This window comes from Girardinichthys multiradiatus, chromosome X, assembly GCF_021462225.1.
Source record: "Girardinichthys multiradiatus isolate DD_20200921_A chromosome X, DD_fGirMul_XY1, whole genome shotgun sequence".
In the NCBI taxonomy this organism is placed as follows: Eukaryota; Metazoa; Chordata; class Actinopteri; order Cyprinodontiformes; family Goodeidae; genus Girardinichthys; species Girardinichthys multiradiatus.
In genome coordinates this window covers 9,221,909-9,246,780 of record NC_061817.1, presented here as the reverse complement: position 1 = coordinate 9,246,780, position 24,872 = coordinate 9,221,909, and the positions used below count along the sequence as shown (strand labels likewise).

The 24,872-nt window shown below is 39.9% G+C and overlaps 1 protein-coding gene and 1 long non-coding RNA gene across 2 annotated transcripts; one reads left to right on the top strand and one right to left on the bottom strand.

The window, feature by feature from the left end:
- Positions 1 to 97: 97 nt before the first annotated feature.
- Positions 98 to 13,914, bottom strand: LOC124862251. The gene is made up of 3 exons (XR_007036894.1): positions 13,768 to 13,914; positions 1,033 to 1,152; positions 98 to 952 (listed from the first exon to the last, which is right to left on the bottom strand). It is a non-coding gene; the product is annotated as an uncharacterized LOC124862251 (long non-coding RNA).
- Positions 13,915 to 14,007: 93 nt separating this feature from the next.
- LOC124862250 (lipopolysaccharide-induced tumor necrosis factor-alpha factor homolog) lies at positions 14,008 to 23,764 on the top strand. The gene is made up of 5 exons (XM_047356068.1): positions 14,008 to 14,116; positions 19,626 to 19,675; positions 20,975 to 21,073; positions 21,206 to 21,395; positions 22,754 to 23,764. The coding sequence occupies exons 2-5, from the start codon at positions 19,630 to 19,632 to the stop codon at positions 22,869 to 22,871; spliced, it is 453 nt and encodes a 150-aa protein (XP_047212024.1). The 5' UTR covers positions 14,008 to 14,116; positions 19,626 to 19,629; the 3' UTR covers positions 22,872 to 23,764.
- The last annotated feature ends 1,108 nt before the right edge of the window (positions 23,765 to 24,872 follow it).

Sequence of the window (24,872 nt, the reverse complement as noted above, 5' to 3'; positions counted from 1 at the left end):
AGAATTGATGATTTTATTACAAAATGACCATGGAACCTCTACAATTGTGAGGTTTTTCCGTGTTTTAAGAGGCTTCACATATCTCCTTCTCCAGCTTGTTGAAGCAAGTGTTCCAACATAACATGCTACAGGATGCAAAATCATTGTTAGAAAATATCAAACAAAAGCACCATCATCTTAAGCATTGGATGGAACTGATGTGACATCCAAACTTACAGGATGACCAGTTTAATTCCTCAAAACCTTGGGACTCTTTCTGGATTACATCAGCAACTCAGGACTTCTGTCGATCCTGCTTAGCACATGCTGCCCATGTTTTAGTAGAAACAGCTGAGGACTATATATGTAGATGAGTCTTTATGCGTGTTATGGTTAGCTCATCCTCTCTCTTTCAAGGGACTGTACGTAATAATAATAATAATACCTGAGATGTTGACTTTTTAATTGTCCTTTATTAATAAATTAAAATTTTATGTCATCGTTTTTCTAGTTGCTTTGACCCACATGCAGAAATACACTCAGGAAAACAGGAAAAGTTTTAACAAGTTCATTAAGAAATATTTTGTTTGCTGGAGAAACAGGAACTCGCCACTGTATGGAGAAGGGATCAATGGTAAGGGACAGGTAATACTCTGGGTTGTTGATCTTGATATATTTTTTGCTTACAAAGGGTGATTAGGAGATCCGCCAGGGGGGGAGGAGAAGTGACGGATAAGTGAAAGGCCCAGGTAATTCTGTTTTACTTGCACTTGAGGTGGAGGTGGCACCAGGTGGATGATCTTGGAGGGGAGCACGGTGGAGGGTGAGCCAGGTTCGTTCACAGGTAGCGAGAGGAGACTTGAAAGCCGAATGTAGCCAACTGAGAAGATAATCCGTGAAGTTCTCTTGTGGAGAGAGAGTCTGGATTTTCTGCATACGCAGACTGGATAAGAAGCTCGGAACTGGAGGTAACCTGGGAAGGAGGACACGAGAAGGTAAGTACTCAGAAAAAAATAATCACAAGGAGACTTTTTCTTGGCCAGCTAGAGTTACCACTGCAGGTTAACACTCAGGCACCGGAGTGTTGGCAACGATGGGTACTTAAGCTCCTCTCCTGATGAGGCTGATGGAGAACACCTGTGGACTCAGCTCCTACCATGTGTCTGGGGTCATCTAGAGGTTGGATGGGGTTAGTAGTAGGTAAAACAGGTGAATAGAAAGAAACTGCCAGAACTCCGACATTTTAATCCATTTCACTTTATTCTGACTCATTGTATGACTGTTTATTATTCTATTACAGGGTTGTTTTATGTATTTTGTATTTTATTTTTGGTTTATTATTGTATCATTTCACTACTGTTTCATTTACTCTGTTTACAGCACTTGGTCCTGTGGGCATTAAAAGTGCTCTATAAATAAACCAGGTATGGTAAAGGCAATGATGTGCTGCATACAAGTCCAAAAACCGGTGCTGCAAAAACTAAACATGTTTCAGTACAAGAATTGCATTGCTTAAGGTTATTGGGTCTGTGTGTGATGTTATAAAGTTGATGCTGTAAGACTTTATATTTTTTTGCTAATTGTCCCTGGTTCCTGTTAACCTTTCTATGTCACAAAAGCATTGAGTTAGTTCAGCATCTGACCAGTAGAAGTTAAACTGCCTGTATATTAAACATTAGCTTTCTCATTTGAACTGCAAATAACAAAATCTCCGTGCAAATGAAGCAAAAAAAAGTTCATTGTCACAAAACAGCAAGAAGCTTGTCACGTCACGTGTTTAGCTTCGATGTTATGTTAAACCTAGAGAGAGAGAGAGAGAGAGAGAAAGGGTGAAAGAGAAAAGCACCTTTGTAGACAAATAGATAAACAAACAGAGAGAAAGAATTGCACCCATGAAGAGATGAAGCTCAAAGAAGATAGACATGTCACTACTGAGACTTCCTTCCTCAATGTAGCTTTATACCTGCTGAGTCACAGATTATATTTACACCTCTAACCACACCTACATTAATCTCTCTCCACCCCTACACCTAATCAATGCCAGTAACAGTGGATACCAAGAACATGATTCCTGTCTGAGTTTCCCAAAAACACTTAAAGAAATCTGTGACAGGAAACACTGATAAATTGGATTTCCTACATTGTCAGTGAACCGATGGACCTGCTAATCTGTCAGCGTTAAACTCTTATAGAACGTAAGGACGCTGTGAACATATAACAGGGCTGTATGTATACAGAAAACACTCAGCTCTCAGAAATCTGGCTTTCCCAATCTAAACAAAAATAACACCCTACAACAAACTCCTTATCATTCTGATGCTATGCAGATGATACTCTGCTATGCTTTATACAGGACATATTGTGCTTTTAGAGTCTGACACTTGTTACCTGAGTTAGAAAAGATTACAGATCTTACAGTACACATTTCTATCTCACTTTGCTTTACAGACAAAACACGTAGAATAGAAATGAACACACCAAATGTACTGGAGGAGTGTACATTGCTGGTGTCCTGGTATGGGGTTAGAAAAAAGCAGACACAGAAATATAAAGTATCTTCCATTAAATATTCATACATCTTGATAGTTTTTACAATTTGTCAGGTTACAATGCACAAAGCAGAAAAAGACTGCAAGGAAAAAAATATGAAAAATAATGTTTTTTTTTTACAGATAAAGCTCTGAAAAATTCCCTTTTTAAAAAAAAAAAAAGTGTCCTGTCCAACAGAGTAACACTAAGAATTGTTGCCTGGGTGAAGCCCAACAGATTTACTTTCACAAGTAGAGCAGTTGGGCTTTCCCTCCTTTTGATATAAATAATGGACACAGAGATGGAAATTAAAGGGAAAAAAAGAAGAAAGAAAAGGAGAGAGGTGGGGCATAATGGTAAAAGGGAGAGAAATAGATAAGAATAGAGGAGAGAAAGAAGGGGAAGAGAATACATGATAACACCATAGAAGTCTGCTTCTAAATATGCAGAATTAGAGAGAGAAAAAAAGAGAAAGAAAAGAAAAACCACAGGGACAAACAAACACATACAGCAACAATGTTACTGAAAAGTACTAGTTACTACAGGATGTATTCAGTGGCAATAGAGTATTCTGTGTATCTGTATACACCTTAATCCAAGTGTTTCTCCATAAAAATATTTAATAGCAGGCGTGAGAAGCCACAGACCTGCCCCTCAGGACCCCAGGCAGACACAGAGGAGACTCCAAGACTCAACCTGAAACACAGGCAAGCACAGTCACAATCACACGTCCCCACTCTCATGCATACACATAAAAAAACACATCTACACCTATAAACTTAAAGACACACAAAAATAGACACCATACACTCACTCACACCACTCATACACACTCCATTCTCCCAGGTCCAGTTACAGATACCCCAGAGGGGCAACCGGCCCCGGACCCAGTAGGTGGTCCCTCTCATTCCAGGGTGGAGACAGGCAGGCCGACCGAGCCATCTAGGGCCGGGCATCATGCGAACCTGAAAAACCCCAGCCCAGATCCGAGAACCCCCGCCCCTGACTCCTGCCCCTCAACGACTCCAACCAGAGAGAGGGCCCAAAAACATTCTCTTTACTATGATATCTTTAAATAAAGTCCAGTCCAGCTAATTGCCTTCAGAAGTCACCTAATTGGTAAACAGAGTCCTCCTGTGTGAAATTTGATCTCAGCATAAATCCAGCCATTCAGTGAAGACCTCAAAGGTTTGTTAGAGAACATTAGAGTACAATCCGCATCATAAAGACCGAGGAACACAGCAGACAGGTCAGGGAAATAGTTTAAAGCAGGGTTTGGTTATAAAACACCATCCAAGCCTTTAAACATCACACTGAGTACTCTTCGGTCCATCATCTGGAAATGGAAAGAGTATGGTACAACTGCAAATCTACCAAGGCATGCCCATCCATCTAAATTGTCGGGTCATGCGAGGAGAACGTTATTCAGAGAAGCAGCCAAGAGGCTCACATTAACTCTGGGGGAGCTGCAGAGCTCCTCCAGAGATCATGTGGAAGAATCTGTTAAGCAGGTAACTAAAACTTGTGTACTCCCGGATCTGGCCTCTATTCAATTCAATTCAATTCAGTTTTATTTATATAGCGGAAATTCACAACACATGTTGTCTCAAGGCACTTCACAACAGTCAGGTACATACATTCTAATCAATCTTAACTATTGAACAGTGCAGTCAGAGTTAGTTATTTATTTAAATTGGATAAAAAGTTTTTCTATCTAAGGAAACCCAGCAGATTGCATCCAGTCAGTGACTTGCAGCATTCACTCCTCCCGGATGAGCATGTAGAGACAGTGGAGAGTCACTGGCGTTGACTTTGCAGCAATCCCTCATACTGAGCATGCATGTAGCGACAGTGGAGAGGAAAAACTCCCTTTTAACAGGAAGAAACCTCCAGCAGAACCAGGCTCAGTGTGAGCGGCCATCTGCCACGACCGACTGGGGGTTTGAGAGAAAGAACAGAGCAGAGACACAAAAAGAACACAGAAGCACTGATCCAGGAGTACTTTCTATGGGAAGGAAAAGTAAATGTTAATGGATGTAGCTCCTTTAGTCGTTTCACCTAGAAAGAAAGAACAGATAAACTCTGAGCCAGTTTTCAAGGTTAGAGTCTGAAAGAGAGCACATAGAGTTAGTCACAGTAAAAGCTCAGTCAATTGCCATGTCTAGGCGAGAGAAAGGGTTAAACACTAAAAGACAGGGCTATGTGGATCATCGGTAGAGGGTGAGCATTAAGTTGTTGCCAGCAGAAGCTCGGACGATTCCCCTCTCCAGAAAGGTGTCACGGGTAGACACAGAGCCAAGCCAAGTGTAGCTTCTAGGAAGAGAAAAGAGAGAACAAGGTTAAAAGCTGAAATAACAGCAAATAATGCAAAATTGGAGAGTAGTGTGAGAATGTAGCGAAGAGGGTGAAAGTGGTCATTATGTCCTCCAGCAGCCTAAGCCTATAGCAGCATAACTACACAGATAGTTTCAGTTCAGATTATTTAGTTAAACGGCGCTTATTTACAACAATGTCATCACAAGGCACCTCACAAAGGGTCCCACGGATGGTCATTGTTATACTAAAAACCACAAGGATTGGGATACCTCTCTCTCTGTCAGACTGATTATAACCATTGGAAAAGAGAAGGGGTCATACAGGTAGCAGAAATGGAGGGTGTGTTTGCACCTCAACCATAACTGAGCCGGTTTAGGCTAAACCTGACTCCCTCTTACTCCAATAAACAGGGAGGGAGGAAGGCTCCATCCCTGATAAACTAAGCCACTCTAACTATAAGCTTTATCAAAAAGGAAAGTTTTAAGCCTAGCCTTAAAAGTAGACAGGGTGTCTGCCTCACGGACCAAAACGGGAGCTGGTTCCACGGGAGAGGAGCCTGATAACTAAAGGATCTGCCTCCCATTCTACTTCTACAGACTCTAGGAACCACCAGTAAACCTGCAGTCTGAGAACGAAGTGCCCTGTTAGGAACATATGGAACAATCAGATCTCTAATGTATGATGGAGCTAGATCATTAAGGGCTTTATATGTGAGGAGTATGCCTCTATTGAGGAGTAGCTCACATTTGTAATTTGACATAGGCCATGTAGGGGACCCAGCAACTATGTGTATAAAGTGAGGTCAATATTAAGTTGCTTAGCCCACATGCCAAAAACTATGTGTGGAGGAATATGAACACACCATACCCATGGTAAAACATGGTGGTGGCAGCATTATACTATGGGTTATGCTTTTCTTTGATCTAAATCAAGGTCAACAATCCTTGACCTTGATTTAGATCAAAGAATATTATTGTGGTAGAATGGCTCACTTAAAGGCTGATCATTAGTCCAAATGGGAAACTGTTCTCCATTCTTTTTTTACAATTAGGTTGGGCAACAAATTCTTTCCTCACTCCTCAGACCTGCAGCTGTAATTGCAGCAAAAGCTGGCTTTACAAATTATTTGCTCAGGGGCTGATTAGAAATTCACACCACGCTTTTCACATTTTTAATTGTAAATTACTTTTAAATGTACTGAGGTTTGTGGTTGGGATTGGACAAAATGGCAAAAGGTTCAAAAGGAGGTGGATACTTTCACATGCCACTGTGAACATTAAATTTTCTGCTGCCACATACATCAAATCTACAGGGGTTGGACAATGAAACTGAGACACCTGTCATTTTAGTGTGGGAGGTTTCATGGCTAAATTGGACCAGCCTGGTAGCCAGTCTTCATTGATTGCACATTGTACCAGTAAGAGCAGAGTGTGAAGGTTCAATTAGCAGGGTAAGAGCACAGTTTTGCTCAAAATATTGAAATGCACACAACATTATGGGTGACATACCAGAGTTCAGAAGAGGACAAATTGTTGGTGCACGTCTTGCTGGCGCATCTGTGACCAAGACAGCAAGTCTTTGTGATGTATCAAGAGCAGTATCCAGGGTAATGTCAGCATACCACCAAGAAGGATGAACCACATCCAACAGGATTAACTGTGGACGCAAGAGGAAGCTGTCTGAAAGGGATGTTCGGGTGCTAACCCGGATTGTATCCAAAAAACATAAAACCACAGCTGCCCAAATCACGGCAGAATTAAATGTGCATCTCAACTCTCCTGTTTCCACCAGAACTGTCCGTCGGGAGCTCCACAGGGTCAATATACACGGCTGGGCTGCTATAGCCAAACCTTTGGTCACTCATGCCAATGCCAAACATCGGTTTCAATGGTGCAAGGAGCACAAATCTTGGGCTGTGGACAATGTGAAACATGTATTGTTCTCTGATGAGTCCACCTTTACTGTTTTCCCCACATCCGGGAGAGTTACGGTGTGGAGAAGCCCCAAAGAAGCGTACCACCCAGACTGCTGCATGCCCAGAGTGAAGCATGGGGGTGGATCAGTGATGGTTTGGGCTGCCATATCATGGCATTCCCTTGGCCCACTACTTATGCTAGATGGTCGCGTCACTGCCAAGGACTACCGAACTATTCTTGAGGGCCATGTGCATCCAATGGCTCAAACATTGTATCCTGAAGGCGGTGCCGTGTATCAGGATGACAATGCACCAATACACACAGCAAGACTAGTGAAAGATTGGTTTAATGAACATGAAAGTGAAGATGAACATCTCCCATGGCCTGCACAGTCACCAGATCTAAATATTATTGAGCCACTTTGGGGTGTTTTGGAGGAGTGAGTCAGGAAACGTTTTCCTCCATCAGTATCACGTAGTGACCTGGCCACTATCCTGCAAGAAGAATGGCTTAAAATCCCTCTGACCACTGTGCAGGACTTGTATATGTCATTCCCAAGATGTATTGACGCTGTATTGGCCGCAAAAGGAGGCCATACACCATACTAATAAATTATTGTGGTCTAAAACCAGGTGTTTCAGTTTCATTGTCCAACCCCTGCAATATCTTAATTTTGCCAATTTTGCAGACACCTCCATATAAACAATATTTATCATTGCCAACAGTTTTCTTAAATTTAAATACTGATTTCCAGCAAACATTTCCTCATCTTCTGTCCCCTAATGTTCTAAACAGGTGCCATCCCATTCTTACTTAAGGATTTAGGTCTCCAGGACATTTGCTGGTGTTTACGTGACAAAACTGGCCTAAAGGACAAGTAAGGAAATAGTGCATGTTATACCTTTCAAGAAGGTCGTGAATTTATGTTAGTACAGGGTTATAATCTATTTTGAACTAAAATGAAATAAAATGAAATAATTAATGAATGAAATATATATAACCACATGAAACACTAAAAATAATCTCACTCTTTGAGAAACCTAAAAATAATAATATCTTTCAACAGGAATAAAACTCCTGTCTTCATAATTGCTGCCTTTGACATAAGCAGTCAATGATTTACACAGACTGCAGCTTGTTTAGAAATTGAAACTTGGAGCTATGGATGAATTGAAGATTTAATTGATAACCTGCAAGTGTCTTGAGGGCTGAATGTCAAACTACATGGGGGTTGGCTAGTCGAGGAATGTTGTCCATCTGGCTCATCGAAACAAGTCACAACCACCTCACCCAGTTGACATCATGAAGAGACAACACCCAACGGCACCTTGCTACTGTAGAACATATAGATGGAAGACTAAAAAGATGCACAGAACACTAAATTTATGATAATTTGGACAGCTTAGAGTGTCTAACAAAAGGTATTCCCTGAACCTTTTATAGTTTGTCATTATACAACCAATAACCTCTAAATATTTTATTGGGATTTTCTGTGATAAACCAACATATAGTTGTTCATATTTGTGAAATAAAAGGAAAAACCAAATCTTTACAAAAAAAAAACCTGAAAAGTGTGTTCAGCACTGCTAAGTCGATGCTTTGCAGAAACACCAGTCACTGCAATAATAGCTTTAAGTCCTTTGAAGCCTCAAAAAGACTTTTGAGGACTGAATTGCACTTCACTGACTTTACAATCCTGGCAGATTAATCAAGTTCAATTCTGGACCAAAACATGGTTAGAAGACAGCCTGGACTAGATTTTCATCTACAGAGAGACACGTAATAAGCTGCAATTTTCAGTTTAAGATGCTGTTATTTTGTTTGAGGTGGCCAAAGGCCTTATGGAGATGGATTCATGGCCTCGTCCAGGAGACGGGCAAAGCTTTAGTGGTACGATAGTTTCATTTTGGCTTTTCCATCTCTTTATGCAAAACCTTTTCTCTAGGCCAGTGGGTGGCAATAATGTAATGACAAACATTTTGTCAATTTTTGATTCATAAGAAAAGTAGCTTAAACATCACCAGAAATGTAAATCCATGTGTGCCTCCAAGCAGATATTGACAACCCCCTCCCCTTCTTTCCAGTCAACATTCACATGTTGGGGCCCATTTGGTTCAAATATGGTCTGAAAATTGGGCCCCAAATTTATTGTATATCATTACATAACGTCCGCATGTTAATTGCTAATATAGCTTGATTCAGGACAAAGTTGGATGCTAGCAGTATGATAGCTCAAAAAACTGCCAAAATTGGGGCTACATATAATTATTATTAAGGACCTGCACAAACTGGAACAGAGGATCAAATATGCTACCTCCCTGTAAGCAAACATTTTCTTGCTAGTACAGTACTGGTCAAAAGGTTTAGACAAGCTTTCTCATTTAATAGTTTTTTTTATGTTTTTGACTATTTACATTTAGTTCATTCACAGTTTTGTTGACTTTGTTGAGAATCTACAATGTAAATAGTAATGAAAATAAAGAGACCCATTAAGGGAGAAAGTGTATGAGGTAGTGTACATCTAAAATACATCAATGCCTTCCATGCTAAACAACATAGAAATGTGAGAAAGAAGTTAAATGTGAAAATGTGCTTCCATAAAGACATCTGCTTGTGTGGTTGTACAGTTGTTTGGATTGATCACATGGGCTAATATCTTTGTTTTGACTACAGGACCCAAAACTATGAAAAACCCTTTAATTTGTGCAGATTTTGAAGTGCTTGAGTCAGACTTTTTAAGTCTTAGTTTCATTTAAACAAAATGAAATAGAAATTTTGTAATGGTTTTGATCCTTTACCTGTGTGGGTTTTTTTTTTTAAACGTTCAGTAGCACTGTGCTATATGACCTAGAAATACAGTGCCTTGTGAAAGTACTCGGCCCCCTTGAACTGGTCAACCTCTTGCCACATTTCAGGCTTCAAACATAAAGATATAAAATTCTAACTTTTTTGTGAAGAATCAACAACAAGTGGGACACAATCGTGAAGTGAAATTAAATTTATTGGATGTGTCAAACGTTTTTAACAAATAAAAAACTGAAAAGTGGGGCATGCAATATTATTCGGCCCCCTTGCGTTAATACATTGTAGCGCCACCCTTTGCTGCAATTACAGCTGCAAGTCGCTTGGGGTATGTCTCTATCAGTTTTGCACATCGAGAGACTGAAATTCTTGCCCATTGTTCTTTCCAAAACAGCTCGAGCTCAGTGAGGTTGGATGGAGAGCGTTCGTGAACAGCTGTCTTCAGTTCTTTCCACAGATTCTCGATTGGATTCAGGTCTGGACTTTGACTTGGCCATTCCAACACCTGGATACGTTTATCTGTGAACCATTCCATTGTAGATTTGGCTTCATGTTTTGGATCATTGTCTTGTTGGAAGATAAATCTCCGTCCCAGTCTTAGGTCTCTTGCAGACTCCAACAGGTTTTCTTCCAGAATGGTCCTGTATTTGGCCCCATCCATCTTCTCATCAATTTTGACCATCTTCCCTGTCCCTGCTGACGAAAAGCAGGCCCAAACCATGATGCTGCCACCACCATGTTTGACAGTGGGGATGGTGTGTTCAGGGTGATGAGCTGTGTTGCTTTTACGGCAAACATATCGTTTTGCATTGTGGCCAAACAGTTCGATTTTGGTTTCATCTGATCAGAGCACCTTCTTCCACATGTTTGGTGTGTCTCCCAGGTGGCCTGTGGCAAACTTTAAACGAGACTTTTTTTAGATATCTTTGAGAAATGGCTTTCTTCTTGCCACTCTTCCATAAAGGCCAGATTTGTTCAGTGTACGACTGATTGTTGTCCTATGGACAGACTCTCCCACCTCAGCTGTAGATCTCTGCAGTTCATCCAGAGTGATCATGGGCCTCTTGGCTGCATCTCTGATCAGTCTTCTCCTTGTTCAAGATGAAAGTTTAGAGGGACGGCCGGGTCTTGGTAGATTTGCAGTGGTCTGATACTCCTTCCATTTCAATATGATTGCTTGCACAGTGCTCCTTGGGATGTTTAAAGCTTGGGAAATCTTTTTGTATCCAAATCCGGCTTTAAACATCTACACAACAGTATCTTGGACCTGCCTGGTGTGTTCCTTGGTCTTCATGATGCTCTCTGCACTTTGAACAGAACCCTGAGACTATCACAGAGCAGGTGCATTTATACGGAGACTTGATTACACACAGGTGGATTCTATTTATCATCATCAGTCATTTGGGACAACATTGGATCATTCAGAGATCCTCACTGAACTTCTGGAGTGAGTTTGCTGCACTGAAAGTAAAGGGCCGAATAATATTGCACGCCGCACTTTTCAGTTTTTTATGTGTTAAAAAAGTTTGACACATCCAATAAATTTCATTCCACTTCACGATTGTGTCCCACTTGTTGTTGATTCTTCACAAAAAATTTAAATTTTATATCTTTATGTTTGAAGCCTGAAATGTGGCAAGATGTTGAAAAGTTCAAGGGGGCCGAATACTTTCGCAAGGCACTGTAAGTTCTTCTTTGCCAGGTTAATGTTTTGATTCTGTAAAATTGCCATTAATCAAACGCAGTGTTTTAAGCACACCTTTAAGATAGACAAGTCGAGACATTTGATCCAAGCACAGCTATAATAATATATATAGTCCAGTGACCAACATGTTAAAAATGTGGTTGAGCTGGCCTGGTCCTTTCGGCTTCCAAGACATCACTAATCTTCTTGAGTGTCATGTGAACTAACACTAATACACTCTCTACAAAAGTACAGACATGAAAAGTACTTTACAAGTCAGCTGTTTAAAAGGTTGACACTTCATTGAATTTCTTGATGATATTTTACCTCTCATCTAAAAGGCTTTTCTCTGTGGAGCCTCTTCCTCAGTCATCTCTGACTATAAGAAAGGTTACAACCTTAGAGGAGCTGCAACCTCAAGATTTTGAGGGGCTTAGATGGAAGTCACCACTCAAGGTGGGATTGTGAATGTCATGGTTCCACAAACTGTACAAACGCTTTCACCAACAGCATGTATCTATCAGAAGTCATTAAAACTCACTTTAAAGCCATCTAAGACAAGACATCTACTTTCTTTCCCTGGTCTGACTGTGTAACAACCAAAGCAACCTGAGAGCTTCAATCTGACCCACTGCAGAACCACCAAGGGACCTATTCACAGAACCTAAACATTTGGCATGCATACAGGTAAGGCAACATCACAGCTCAAGAGTGTGATGAAGAGACATTTTTTGACTGCATAGCCATGAGATTTAAAAGTTTAAAGAATCAACATCTGATTTCTTATATTAGTTTTTGAAACACAAAATATATTTGGAGAACTGCCCTTCCAGTTTACCACCACCATTGTTTTAAATGGTGGCATAAAGGAAATGTCTGACACACATTTTACCCAATTGGATTTAGGTCTGGACTTTGCAACTTCAGAGGTCTGGACACACAAATATGTGCTAATCTAAACCCTTCTTTGTAGGTCAGGCTGAAAAGTTAACCTTCAGTCTTAAGTGTCTTGCAGGCTCTAACAGGCTATCTTCCAGGATCTCCATCAATCTCCCTATAAACTCTGACCAACTCCCTTGTCCCTGCTAAGGAAAAGCATACCCAGAGCATGATGCTGCCACTACCAAGTTTCATGAGGGGAATGGTAAACAACATTAGAACATCCTGTTATGATAATACTACTGGTAAATATCAATTATTAATTATAAATGTACAATAAATCCACATTTTCCTCAACCGTCAACCCACCATTTATCTGTGCTTCCAACAGTCTCTATACCTTTAAAATCTGTTTAGGCATCTTACTGTGATTATCCTCCATCCAACCAGCTGAATATTATACTGAGACAGGATTTTGTTTCAGATAAGCAGGTGAGGGAGAATAGGAACACGGATTTTGAAATTACAGAAAATATTGCCAAGGGGAAGAAAGTGGGTGACAGAGAGAAGGAACCATAAGTCAGAGCCCAGGGACACACATAATGCAGTGGGGAAGAGGTGGGATCTGAAGGGCTGGATGTACATCAACTATGGGGCAATCAGAGAGATATGAATAATACAATTAAAGCAGGGTGTTTCATGAAGAGCTCTACAATATGTCAAATTTCAATCAAAATAGCTATTTTTCCGTATGCATTATTGCATTGCAAATGACAGCTTGGATGCAACGTTTGGTAGGCTACCATATTTCAGATCCCTGCAAGTAAGAGGCTGCTGTGATTTGTTTTTATTATCTCTACAGCAACACCCATGAATCCAATTTAGCAGGTGCACTGCAGACATCTTTCTATGTACACGACAAAGCAGTGGGTCAGTTACAAAACCTGTATTCTGAAGCTGCAGTGAATATCTGACATACTGGAAACAGTGGCAGACTACCATCACTTTGCTTGCAGGGCAGTTGGTTACCAGGGAGACTGAGCACAGGCTTGTTTAGAGACATGCTGCATGGGTGTCAAGAAACATAGCAGGTGCTGCTGCCCTCCCAAGTGCTGTTTGATCTCATAACATATTAAGAAAGATGATTTCCTCAACAGTATCCTTCAAACAAGTAACGAACATTTGTTTCATTTTATATTTTTGAAATGACAAATACATTTCTTGTTACTTAAGATGTTTTTCACACTGCCGGGTTGTTAATTGTTGTCCAAAGAAGCTGAAATAAAATTCAGTTCTCCTGATCAAAGTGTGCTTGATATTAGAAAATGTAACACTTCCCAATCTCTAAAACTGGTTCTGGTATTTTTAATCAGCATTTAAACCCCTGCACTCCTGCTCCTGCTTAGGCCTACACAGCTGTGTGTTGTCATTTTTGTTTTCCTCACTTTTAACAAGAAACTGCAGTTTAATCCGTTTGGTACAGCTTATGACAATGAATCAAAGCAATTTCTTTTTCAACAACTTCTTAAAATCAATATGTCATTTGTAAAAAAGGGTTTGTCTTTTGTCTTAAGACGAAAAAAAAATGCAAGCTTGTGTCACTCGTTTCTTCTGTAGCCTTTGGATTAAATTCCAGATAAACAATGCATCAGCAACTCTGACCTGATCTGTTCAACAACGCCATCATCGAGAAACGGGTTATTCCCACATAAAGGAAAGTACAATCATATACACTCCCTCAATAATCTCTTGGAAACAACCAGCAGGTTATATGAAAAAATAAGACCAGTACAGGCTGTTCCATCAAAACTGCTGAGTGAGTCATTCCTGCTTCTTGGTCTTTGTCATGGCGAGGGCAGGACTGTGGGCGTGTTAGAGGTGAGGCTCATTGAGGTAGAGGTGAGACAGGTTATTAACTCAGCTTCAATCCGTCAGAAGTCGCCACCCGCAGGAGGAGCTCACACACATAAACACAGACCTGTCTGCATACTCACTGCAACACAGCGTCAAGGTAAGACTATAAGAATACTTTATTGTTAATTCATTAATCATTTTATTATTTAATTAATTATCATACAGTCTATGGAGACAAAGGATCTGATATAGGACTGAAGGAGTTTGGATTTGGTCATTAAAGAAAATAAGTTACCTTCAGATTTTTTATTTTTTTTCCCCCATATTAATCCCTCAACAAAGTTGTTGCTTTTGTGATATTCATTACTTGGATGTCCAGCAAAAATATGATTTTACACATGGTATTTTTTTATTTCATTATTGTATACAACTCTCTGGATGCAAGACAGATAATGAGTACAGGCAACCACCTTCACTACAACAGAATAAAAAAACAGCTACAATACAATAAGTTTAATATTTAAACACTGAAATCTTCCTTTCCTAGCTTTTAAATGTAAAAATAAATAGAACGTTTCTCAGTATATTTAAAGCTACCAGCAAGATTATTCTGTAAAATAAGTCAACTCAGTATAGACATAGTTTGTCACCCATAGAATCATGATATCATAATCAGTTTGTCATTATATTTAGCTTTTTTATTGTAAATCGTTATAAAATCAACCCTTTCAAAAACAAGCTTCAACACACATTGATCTCTGGTGACATCACAAAAGGCATAAGGCACAAACAAGTTAAGCTGAACCCTTGACACTCAAATGTAACTTGTATGTTTTAGAACCTGTCTATGAAATCTGCCAGAAAGTTGCTTATCGACCATAGTGTTTACTATTATCAGCTGATCAGTTTCATTCTTGTGCCTTTTGTGATGTCATCAACCCAAACAGACAAGAAGCAGAATTAAGAGCTTTTTTATTTTTAGTTTGGAAGATATAAGCTTTGTGTTTCACATTTTATTACCCAATAACATTGTTTTTGACAGTGTACATGTATTAGTGAAAAAAAAACTATTTGATAGTAACTTTATATTTTACTAAACGACTTTAACTTTCAGACAGCAAGAGATGCACTGACTGGAAGCTTGATTTTATTCACTATATGCTGTGGTTTGCCATATTGTCATTTATTGTCATTTACAGCCTACACCTTGTAAAAACTGGTAGATAAACACATTTTTAAGTTTAAAGAAAAAAACAAGAACCACAGCAGGAGGACAGCCTTAGTTTTTGGAGGCACTTTGAGTGCTTTTTTGATTCAAATTCAAACTTTGGTCAGACTGAACTGCAGAGATGAAAGGTGAACTGGGGAACTCGTTGTTCCCACTTGTCTCCACCATCTTTAGTTGATCTAAATGCATTTACAACCACCCTCACATTCAGGTTGGACCGGCACAGGTTCCACATACTGCAAAAGGCCACACCTGTGACTCGGATACGGTTCTTGGGATTAACATGGGAAAAGTGACCGTTCAGAATCAAAAAGTGCGAGCTAGGACTTTATCTCCTCCCCAAGAGTCTAATTTGGTAATCACCTAAAAACCTGCTTGATTAGAACCTGTTTGTTGTTTTTATTTGTCTTTTTTGGGAATAACATTTAGGTGTCTCAGGACTGAAACCGGAACTGTAAAACTGTAAACTCACCACATACTTGATTTACATTCTAAGCAACACTTCCAGCAAACTAATCAGAGGATGGATTGTTTTACCCTTTAACTTTCTGTCGTGGTGGCTTGAAAGCATCTTAGCAATGTGGTTCATTAGACTTTCGAACATCACACCTAATCGTTATCTCCATATCCTGCTCGATTTCCAATGTGTTGACTGGCAGAAAAAAACACGACTCTAACACTGATAGAAACATCTTGACCACGATCAACTGTTTCATTTTAAACGTTGATCCAGTGCCAGCTGTTTAAAACCCACTGGAACGGAGCCTGAGAGGGATGAATCAGTCAGTTATGTAGGATATAGGCTCATACCTTTGCAGTCAGCATGTACAGGTGTTCTGATAATTTCACCCGCCTTTCCTGCTGATGGTGGTCAGAGGGCTCAGTGGCACCAATTGTATGGCTGCCTCACTTCTGTGAGTCTGCCACAGGGCAGCTGTGGCTACAATGTAGCCCACCACTGTGAGTGTGTGAATGTGTGGATGAATGGGTGGATGACTGATTGTAGTGTAAAGCGCTTTAAGGTCTCTGGGGACGTCATAAAGCGCTGTGCAAATGCAGGCCATTTACCATGATAGTAGGCACACTGAGATTACAATATTAGGACTACATTCAATACTTGTAAATGACCATCAATGCATGTTTTTGGTTTCATTTGGAACATATGGTATCAGAGATCTCAGTGCACACGCTGAGGAGAAAAGCACAGATTGCGAGGAAGTGAGAGCTTATGGGTCTATCATCACCAGGTATGAGTGACACACCCTGACTTAGTCTGTGACACAGAGAGAGGCATGCTGTTCTGTAGCATTCCTCTGCTGGTTGAAGGGTGTATGCCTGGTCTCTGTGTGAGACAATGAGATATTTTTTCCAACCAAAACTAGAGGAACAAATGATGAACAAATCTATTTTTATACTTTCAAGTCTGGATTAAAGTTTGAGCTCATAAACAAATAAATAATTTATTAATCAATAAAAAACTTTTGTAACCATTCCTCCAGAGACTAAAGGCCAATGTGTGCTTATTTGCAAGCACCAGTTTTACGAGCAAAAACCCATTTTCAGTGAAACCCCAGTGAACCATATCACCCAACTAAATGGTCAGTATTGCCTTTGAATTTACAATGCAGGGATATTGAGTAATAAGGTAATATTTTGAATATTTTGATAACATTTTATGTGCAAGAGTGTGTGCTTCTCAAACATTCAGGGAGAGAGACATCTGAACTGTCCTGAAAGGACACACACACACACCATTATGAGTATGTCCACTGCTCAAAAAAATAAAGGGAACACTCAAATAACACATCCTAGATCTGAATGAATGAAATATTCTAACTGAATACTTTGTTCTGTACAAAGTTGAATGTGCTGACAACAAAATCACACAAAAATCATCAATGGAAATGTATTAACCAATGGAGGCCTGCATTTGGAGTCACACACAAAATTAAGTGGAAAAACACACTACAGGCTGATCCAACTTTGATGTAATGTCCTTAAAACAAGTCTAAATGAGGCTCAGTATTGTGTGTGGCCTCCACGTGTCTGTATGACCTCCCTACAACTCCTGGACATGCTCCTGATGACACGGTGGATGGTCTCCTGAGGGATCTCCTCCCAGACTTGGACTAAAGCATCCACCAACTCCTGGACAGTCTGTGGTGCAATGTGAAGTTGGTGGATGGAGCGAGACATGATGTCCCAGATGTGCTCAATCGGATTCAGGTCTGGGGAACGGGCGGGCCAGTCCATAGCTTCAATGTCTTCATCTTGCAGGAACTGCTGACACACTCCAGCCACATGAGATCTAGAATTGTCCTGCAATAGGAGGAACCCAGGGCCAACCGCACCAGCATATGGTCTCACAAGGGGTCTGAGGATCTCATCTCGGTACCTAATGGCAGTCAGGCTACCTCTGGCGAGCATATGGAGGGCCATCTTCAAAGAAATACCACCCCACACCATTACTGACCCACTGCCAAACCGGTCATGCTGAAGGATGTTGCAGGCAGCAGATCGCTCTCCACGGTGTCTCCAGACTCTGTCACGTCTGTCACATGTGCTCAGTGTGAACCTGCTTTCATTTGTGAAGAGCACAGGGCGCCAGTGGCGAATTTGCCAATCCTGGTGTTCTCTGGCAAATGCCAAGCGTCCTGCACGGTGTTGGGCTGTGAGCACAACCCCTATTTGAGGACGTTGGGTCCTCATACCATCCTCATGGAGTTGGTTTCTAACCGTTTGTGCAGACACATGTACATTTGTGGCCTGCTGGAGGTCATTTTGCAGGTCTCTGGCAGTGCTCCTCCTGTTCCTCCTTGCACAGGCGGAGGTAGAGGTCCTGCTCCTGGGTTGTTGTCCTCCTACGGCCTCCTCCACGTCTCCTGGTGTACTGGTCTGTCTCCTGGTAGCGCCTCCAGGCTCTGGACACTACGCTGACAGACACAGCAAACCTTCTTGCCACAGCTCGCATTGATGTGCCATCCTGGATGAGCTGCACTACCTGAGCCGCTTGTGTGGGTTGTAGAGTCCGTCTCATGCTACCACGAGTGTGAAAGCACCACCAACATTCAAAAGTGACCAAAACATCAGCCAGAAAGCATAGTTACTGAGAAGTGGTCTGTGGTCCTCACCTGCAGAACCACTCCTTTATTGAGTGTGTCTTGCTGATCGCCAAAGATTTCCCCCTGTTGTCTATTCCATTTGAACAACATCATGTGAAATTGATTATCAATCAGTGTTGCTTCCTAAGTGGACAGTTTGATTTCACAGAAGTTTGATTTACTTATATTGATTTACTTATATTGTTATATTGAGTTATATTGTGTTATAAAGTGTTCCCTTTATTTTTTTTTTAGCAGTGCATATATATATATATATATATATATAATAATCTGATAATAAATAGTGTGGCATGTATACAATATTTGAGAGCACCTTTGCAAATTACAACACTTAAATGTCCTCATGGTATAGTAACAGACCTAATACTTTACAGCTTGTTTTGTTTGCTTTACAGTGTTACAGACTGTAAAGTTTTCAGTTTTGTTACTGTCTGAGTTCTGCAAGGTTCCTGCAGAACTTGGGAGGGGGTAGATTAAAAAGAGATGTGAAAACAGTATATCAGAGCATTTCAATGAGATGCAAACAGATGTGTTTCAGAAGTGTATGGTAATATTACATTGTGTAAACCTATTTTAGTTGACTGCATTAAAATAAGTAAATGGGGTCATTAAATGCATATGCACTGCATTTTATGTTGCACTTAATTATTGAATTATGTATAGCAATTCGTAGGAATAGCTGTTATTACTAAAATAAAACAACTTCCTACAAGTATTTTATAAAACACAGAGAATTATGCATTTAATGTGGTACTGACAGATAAGGCATGAGCTGAGCAGGAACATTAAGATCTATAATAATGAACCTGCGGGGGTTTATTCTGCCCTTTAAAATACGACACTGGAAAAACTGGAGATGTTCACTTAACAACGTAACATTTCTCATGAAACACAATATAAATGAAACAACGAAATCGTTGCATCCCACCCGCTAACATGTGCATGGGAAGCATTTCTTTGTTCAGAAAGAATTGAAAAAGAGTTTCAGTACTGTGGCTACACCTGATATATGCCACCTGCACAGACACACCCAGGCATTTCCTGGGGATGCTGACACAAAACATGCACACAATGCAGAGCATATGCCAGCCCTGGGGTGACTAACCGATTACCATGTCAGTTAGGGATGACAAATGTTTTTAACCTAAAGCAAAAAAGCTTTGTCAGCTGGAGCCAAACTACCCCCTTATGGCAGTTAGCGGAGTCGTTCCTCATGATTTTGAACAGGAGTGATTCCAGATTTGTTCAACAGAACATCAAAATTATTTGACTTAAGAAGACTTTCATAATATTTTCCTGTATGTTCTTTCTTGCAGCAATATGAGCACAGGTGGAACACAAACCCCTCCACCCTACCTCCTACCAGGTAAACACACACATCTTCATGGACACTGCCTTGCAAACGTTTGTACACCCCTTGACTTTTCCCATATTTTGTCACATTGCAACTAATAACTTTGATCTACTCTTCTAAATGTTCTGTGTGTTTATACAAATCAACACAAAGAAGACCATGATAGTGAAACGAAATAAAAATTATACATTTTTTAAATGTTTTTCAAATAGAAATATTCAAATGGTGTAACAAAGTTGTTATCAGCCCCCTTTACTCTGATACCCCTAAATAAAATCCATTGCTTGCAGTTGGTATTGGAAAGTAACCTAACTAGTGAAGAGAATCTACCTGTATGTTATTTTTTTTGCACAATATAATCCAGCTGTTCTGTGAAGGTCTCAGAGAAAACCGACAGGTCAGGGGGAAAGTTCTGGAGAAATTCAAAGCAGAATTAGTTTATAAAACAATATTCTAAAATTGAAACATCTCATCCAATGTAAACTGAGGTCGGGCAAGGAGAGCACACAAGAGACCCATTTGTATTCTAGAGGATCTGCAGAGATCCACAGCTCAGGTGGGAGAAACTGAGGACATGACAACCACTAGTTTTGCAAAACTATGCCTTTGAAGGCAAGAAGAAAAAACATTGTTGCACAAAATTTAAAGTTTGTCCTAGACCATGTACGAAACACATGACACATGTGTAACAAGGTGAAATGTTTTTGGCCTGCATCCAAAGGGTTGGAGAAAAACTACCATTACACATCTCCCTACACACCTCATCCCCATTGTAAAACACGGTGGAGGCAGCATCAGACTGTGGGAACACTTTTCTTCAGATGGGACAGAGAAGCTAGTCTGAGCTGATGAGAGGTTGAATGAAGCTAACTACAGAGTGTTAGAATGGCCTAGTCAAAGGTTGGACCTTTGTGAAATTGAAATTCTGTTGCATAACTTGGTAATTACTTCCACCAAATAAGACTGGGCATTACTGTCGGTCTAAAGATGTACCACGTGCAAGAGAAATGTAATTGCGACGCTGAATTCAGGAAAATGTGTTTCTACAAAGTATTGACTTAGATGGGCTGAATACAAAGCAAAACACATTTTTTGAATTTAATTTTTAAAAAGTTTTGAAAAATCATCCTTTTTCGTCCACTTTATAATTATGGTCAAAATCCCTCTCAAATACACTGAAGTTTGTGTTTGTAACGTGATAAATGTTTAAGGGGTAATACTCTTGCAAGGCACAGTGCATCATCTCAAGCTCATCAAAACTATAGTTAGTTGTTAATTTCCTGTTTTTTTTCCTGTATTTGTTTGATCCAGTTGAAGATCAGGGGTCTGGGGTGAAGGTTTACCACGTGCATACCCCATTCGACCCTCCTGAATCACTGCAAACCGCTGCTGCCACCAAGGTCACACCAGGTAGTTTTGCACATTATGGCGCATCTTTACAAAACAGAGAAATACATTTCTATTCTTGTTTTTTAACTCGAAACCTTAGCATCAGAGCTGTTCTCTGACATTTCTGTTTCCTTTTTTCTCATCTCCCTTCAGTGTACACCAGTGGAGGCGGAGGCGGAGGCGGAGGGGACGGCAGAAAGAAGTTTGTGAGTTACGATGTGGGTCTGGGTCGTTCACCCGGCATGACAACCTGCACGTCCTGCCAGCAGCAGGTCATGACCAATGTCACTTATAAAGCAGGAACATACGCATGGCTCATGTGCATACTCTTCATCTGCTGTGGGTGAGTGTGTGATGTCAAGTCTGCGTTAAACTCCTCGCAGGTTCCAAAGAAGGGAACAAATAATAAGTAATAAATAAGTATAAAGAAGAAGCAGGAGGGAAACTGTTTTTTATTTAATTCCAATTCATTGTGTAATTTTTAGGTATTTATCCATTTTTATTTCATTTTATTTTAACTAGATTTTCTGGTTTAGATTTAAGGGCTGCATGGTGGTGCAGTTGGTAGCACTGTTGCCTTGCAGCAAGAAGGTCCTAGGTTCAATTCTTGGCCGGGGTTCTTTCTGCATGGGGTTTGCATGTTCTCACTGGGTACTCTGGCTTCCTCCCACAGTCCAAAGACATGCCTGTTAGGTTAACTGGTCAATCTAAATTGCCCTTAGGTGTATGAATGAGTATGGTTGTGTGTGTTTCCCTGTGATGGACTGGCGACCTGTCCAGGGTGTACCCCACCTATCACCCATAGACTGCTGGAGATAGGCACCAGCTCCCCTGCAACCCACTATGGAATAAGTGGTAGAAAATGACTGACTGTTTAGATTCATATTTTTATTTATTCATTTATAAATACAATAAATAGGAAATCCTTCAATATTAAATTAAATATTAGGTTTTAAAATACCTTTAATTTATTAAATCACTATTCATTTATGAATAAATACATTTTAATAATTTATTCATTATACATGACAGGCAGTTTAGCAAAGATCCAATATAATTTTGCATCTGACATTGGATAAATCATAGAGTGACAGTTTGTTCCCATTTCCACAGTTTTTACCATAAAAATACAAGACATATAGGTGTTCACTGAGAGAAAAATATTATTTTAGTGGCAACCAGGTGATCCCCAAAGAGCCATTGGTGGGTCAGTTCCTGGCCACATCTATTTCCAATCCCTTCATCATCTGACATTCAGATACTTTTCACCTGCTGTATATAGTTATTTAGGCTCTTATTTATTTCTTTTGTCTCCTGGTTTTAAAATTTGTATTCAGCTCCCTTTAAGCAACCACCACAGTAAAGGATGGTGGTTGCAGCACCATTCTAAGTGGACACTTTTCTTAGCAGGGCCCAGGAAGCTGGTCAGAGTTGATGAGAAGATGAATGGAGCTATATACAGGGGGTGAAGGTTCACCTTCCCACAGAACAATAACCCTAAACATCCAATCAGAGCTACAATGAAATGGTTTAGATCAAAGCATATTCATGTATCAGAACGGCCTAGTCAAAGATCACATCTGAACCTAATTAAAATTGCAAGGTGACAAAATCTAAAACAATTCAAGAGGTATTTATACTTTTGCAGCAACCAGGATGAATGTGGCTTCATGAAAGTCAGCCTGTTTGTGTTTTTTGCAGATTGTTCCTGTGCTGCTGCTTGATTCCATTCTTTATGGACAGCTTCAAGGATGCGTACCACACATGCCCACGCTGCAACAAAATCCTGCACGTTGAGAAGAAGGAGTGCTGTAAATAATAAGCAGCGAGAAAAGATGGACCCATAGAAATAACAAGCACCATCCTGTTAGCTTTGTCTGCCTCTGGATCGCCTGAGAACAAGAGTTAATGGACACTGACTTGCTTATTTCTATGGACAAACCGTTGGGGTTGACAAAAATCAAACATTAAACAACTTCTGCTCTGCATTAGAATATTAGGAAACATACTACGAGTGGTTGTGTTGCCAGACATTTAACCAGTAAATTAAAAAAAATTACAACCTCTGGCAGGTTAAATTACGTCCAACACACTTTTCTACAGATCTGTTATATTTTCACCAACCTTAATTTGCAGACGTTATGCTGGTAAAATGAAGGCTTGTGTACAGATTTCATGTTTGAAAGCTAAACCAATCATCTCGCCACTTGGAGGGACTTTTGCACAAACAACCTAATGAAACAAACCAACACAATAAACAAGTGTACAGGGTAGAGGCGAGAGGAGTTGCTGCTGATAGTCATTGCACAATTAGTGTTTGTGTTGGGATGTTTTGTTGAAGGTTTCTGCCTATGAGACTTTGCTTTATGAATTAACCTGTAGATTTCATGTTTATTTACTCAGAAAATTACACTTTTATTTTTTAAGGTTTACACACTACACAATCATTTTAATCTGGAGAAAAATAGGAAAATCTAATTAAATTACATATAAATCTATATCTATATATAGATGTAGATTTATATGTATATATATATATATATATATAAACGTGTGATCTTCTGTCTCTGAACAGCTAGCTGCTTGATGATACACTAATGTGCTTCGTCTCAGATTCATGGATGAAACTGAGCACGCTCGGACTTCCGTTATTTATCTATCTGCTGGAAAATATTGTTTCTCCAATAAAAAATCTAGAATATATAGATGATATTTGGCTGCCTGCTCTGTCTCTTTTTGAAAAGAAGCCTTTTTTTTTCTTTGTGTGTGAAATGAACATTACATAGCGCTGCCCTTAGTTAAGGTTCTAAGAGACTTTCCTATGGCCGAGGAAATTGGACTTCCACAGGCACCTACAGCTGAAAGGAGATCTTTCTGTACGCTGTATAAAAAATTACCATTATTTTCATTTTTGCCAAATAAGAATTTTTTTAAAACTTTCTTACATTTCTTTAGTATTTGGTAGATTGACCTTTTAAGCAGTATAATTTTGGTCAAATGTTTTGGGTGTCCTTTAAAAAGATTCTCACAATAATTTGCTGGAGCTTTGGCCCATTCATCCTGACAGAACTGGGTCAGGGTTGTAGCTCACCTTGCTCAAGCACACACGCACACACACACCTTCTGAGCTCTTCCCACAAAGTTGAGATGGGAAACACTTCAATTTTAGTTTCTTCAGGCCACAGGATGTCTCCAAAAATGAAGATATTTGTCTCTGGAGCAATGGCTTCTTCTTCTCTCAGTGACCTTTCAGCCCATGTTGGTACAGGACTCTGTCCACTGGATAATGACATTATTTTAGCAGCGTCAACCATCGTCTTCTCAAGCTTTTTGCTTTTGTTCTGAGGCTGTTAGGCACCTTTCACATTAAAACACGGTCATCGCTGGGACACAGAATCTGTTTTCTTCCAGAACATTATGACCGCTTTACATTCCCATGGTGTTTATACTTGTGTATACAGGTACATCTCATAAAATTAGACAATTGCGTAAAAGTGGAATATTTTTTGCCAGTCATTTTAGAAAGTGAAACCATTATTTTATGTTCATTCCATATAGAATAAAATATTATTTAAAGCTTTTATTTCTTGTAATTTTGATGATTATGGCTTACAGGTAAAGAAAACCTAAAATTCAGTGTCTCAGAAAATTAGAATATCACATTAGGGAAATCAACAAAGAATGTTTTAAGCACAAATGTTAGGCTTCTGAAAAGTTTGCCAATTTCTATGCACTCAATACTTGGTTGGGCCTCCTCTTACATGAATTATTGCATTAATGCACCGTCGCATAGAGGAGATCAGCCTGTAGTTCTGCTGAG

Coding starts and splice junctions, on each gene's coding strand:
- LOC124862250 (XM_047356068.1), top strand. CDS start 19,630: ATGAGCACAGGTGGAACACAAACCCCTCCACCCTACCTCCTACCAG. Junction 19,676..20,974: donor TCCACCCTACCTCCTACCAG/GTAAACACACAC, acceptor TGTTTGATCCAG/TTGAAGATCAGGGGTCTGGG. Junction 21,074..21,205: donor TGCCACCAAGGTCACACCAG/GTAGTTTTGCAC, acceptor ATCTCCCTTCAG/TGTACACCAGTGGAGGCGGA.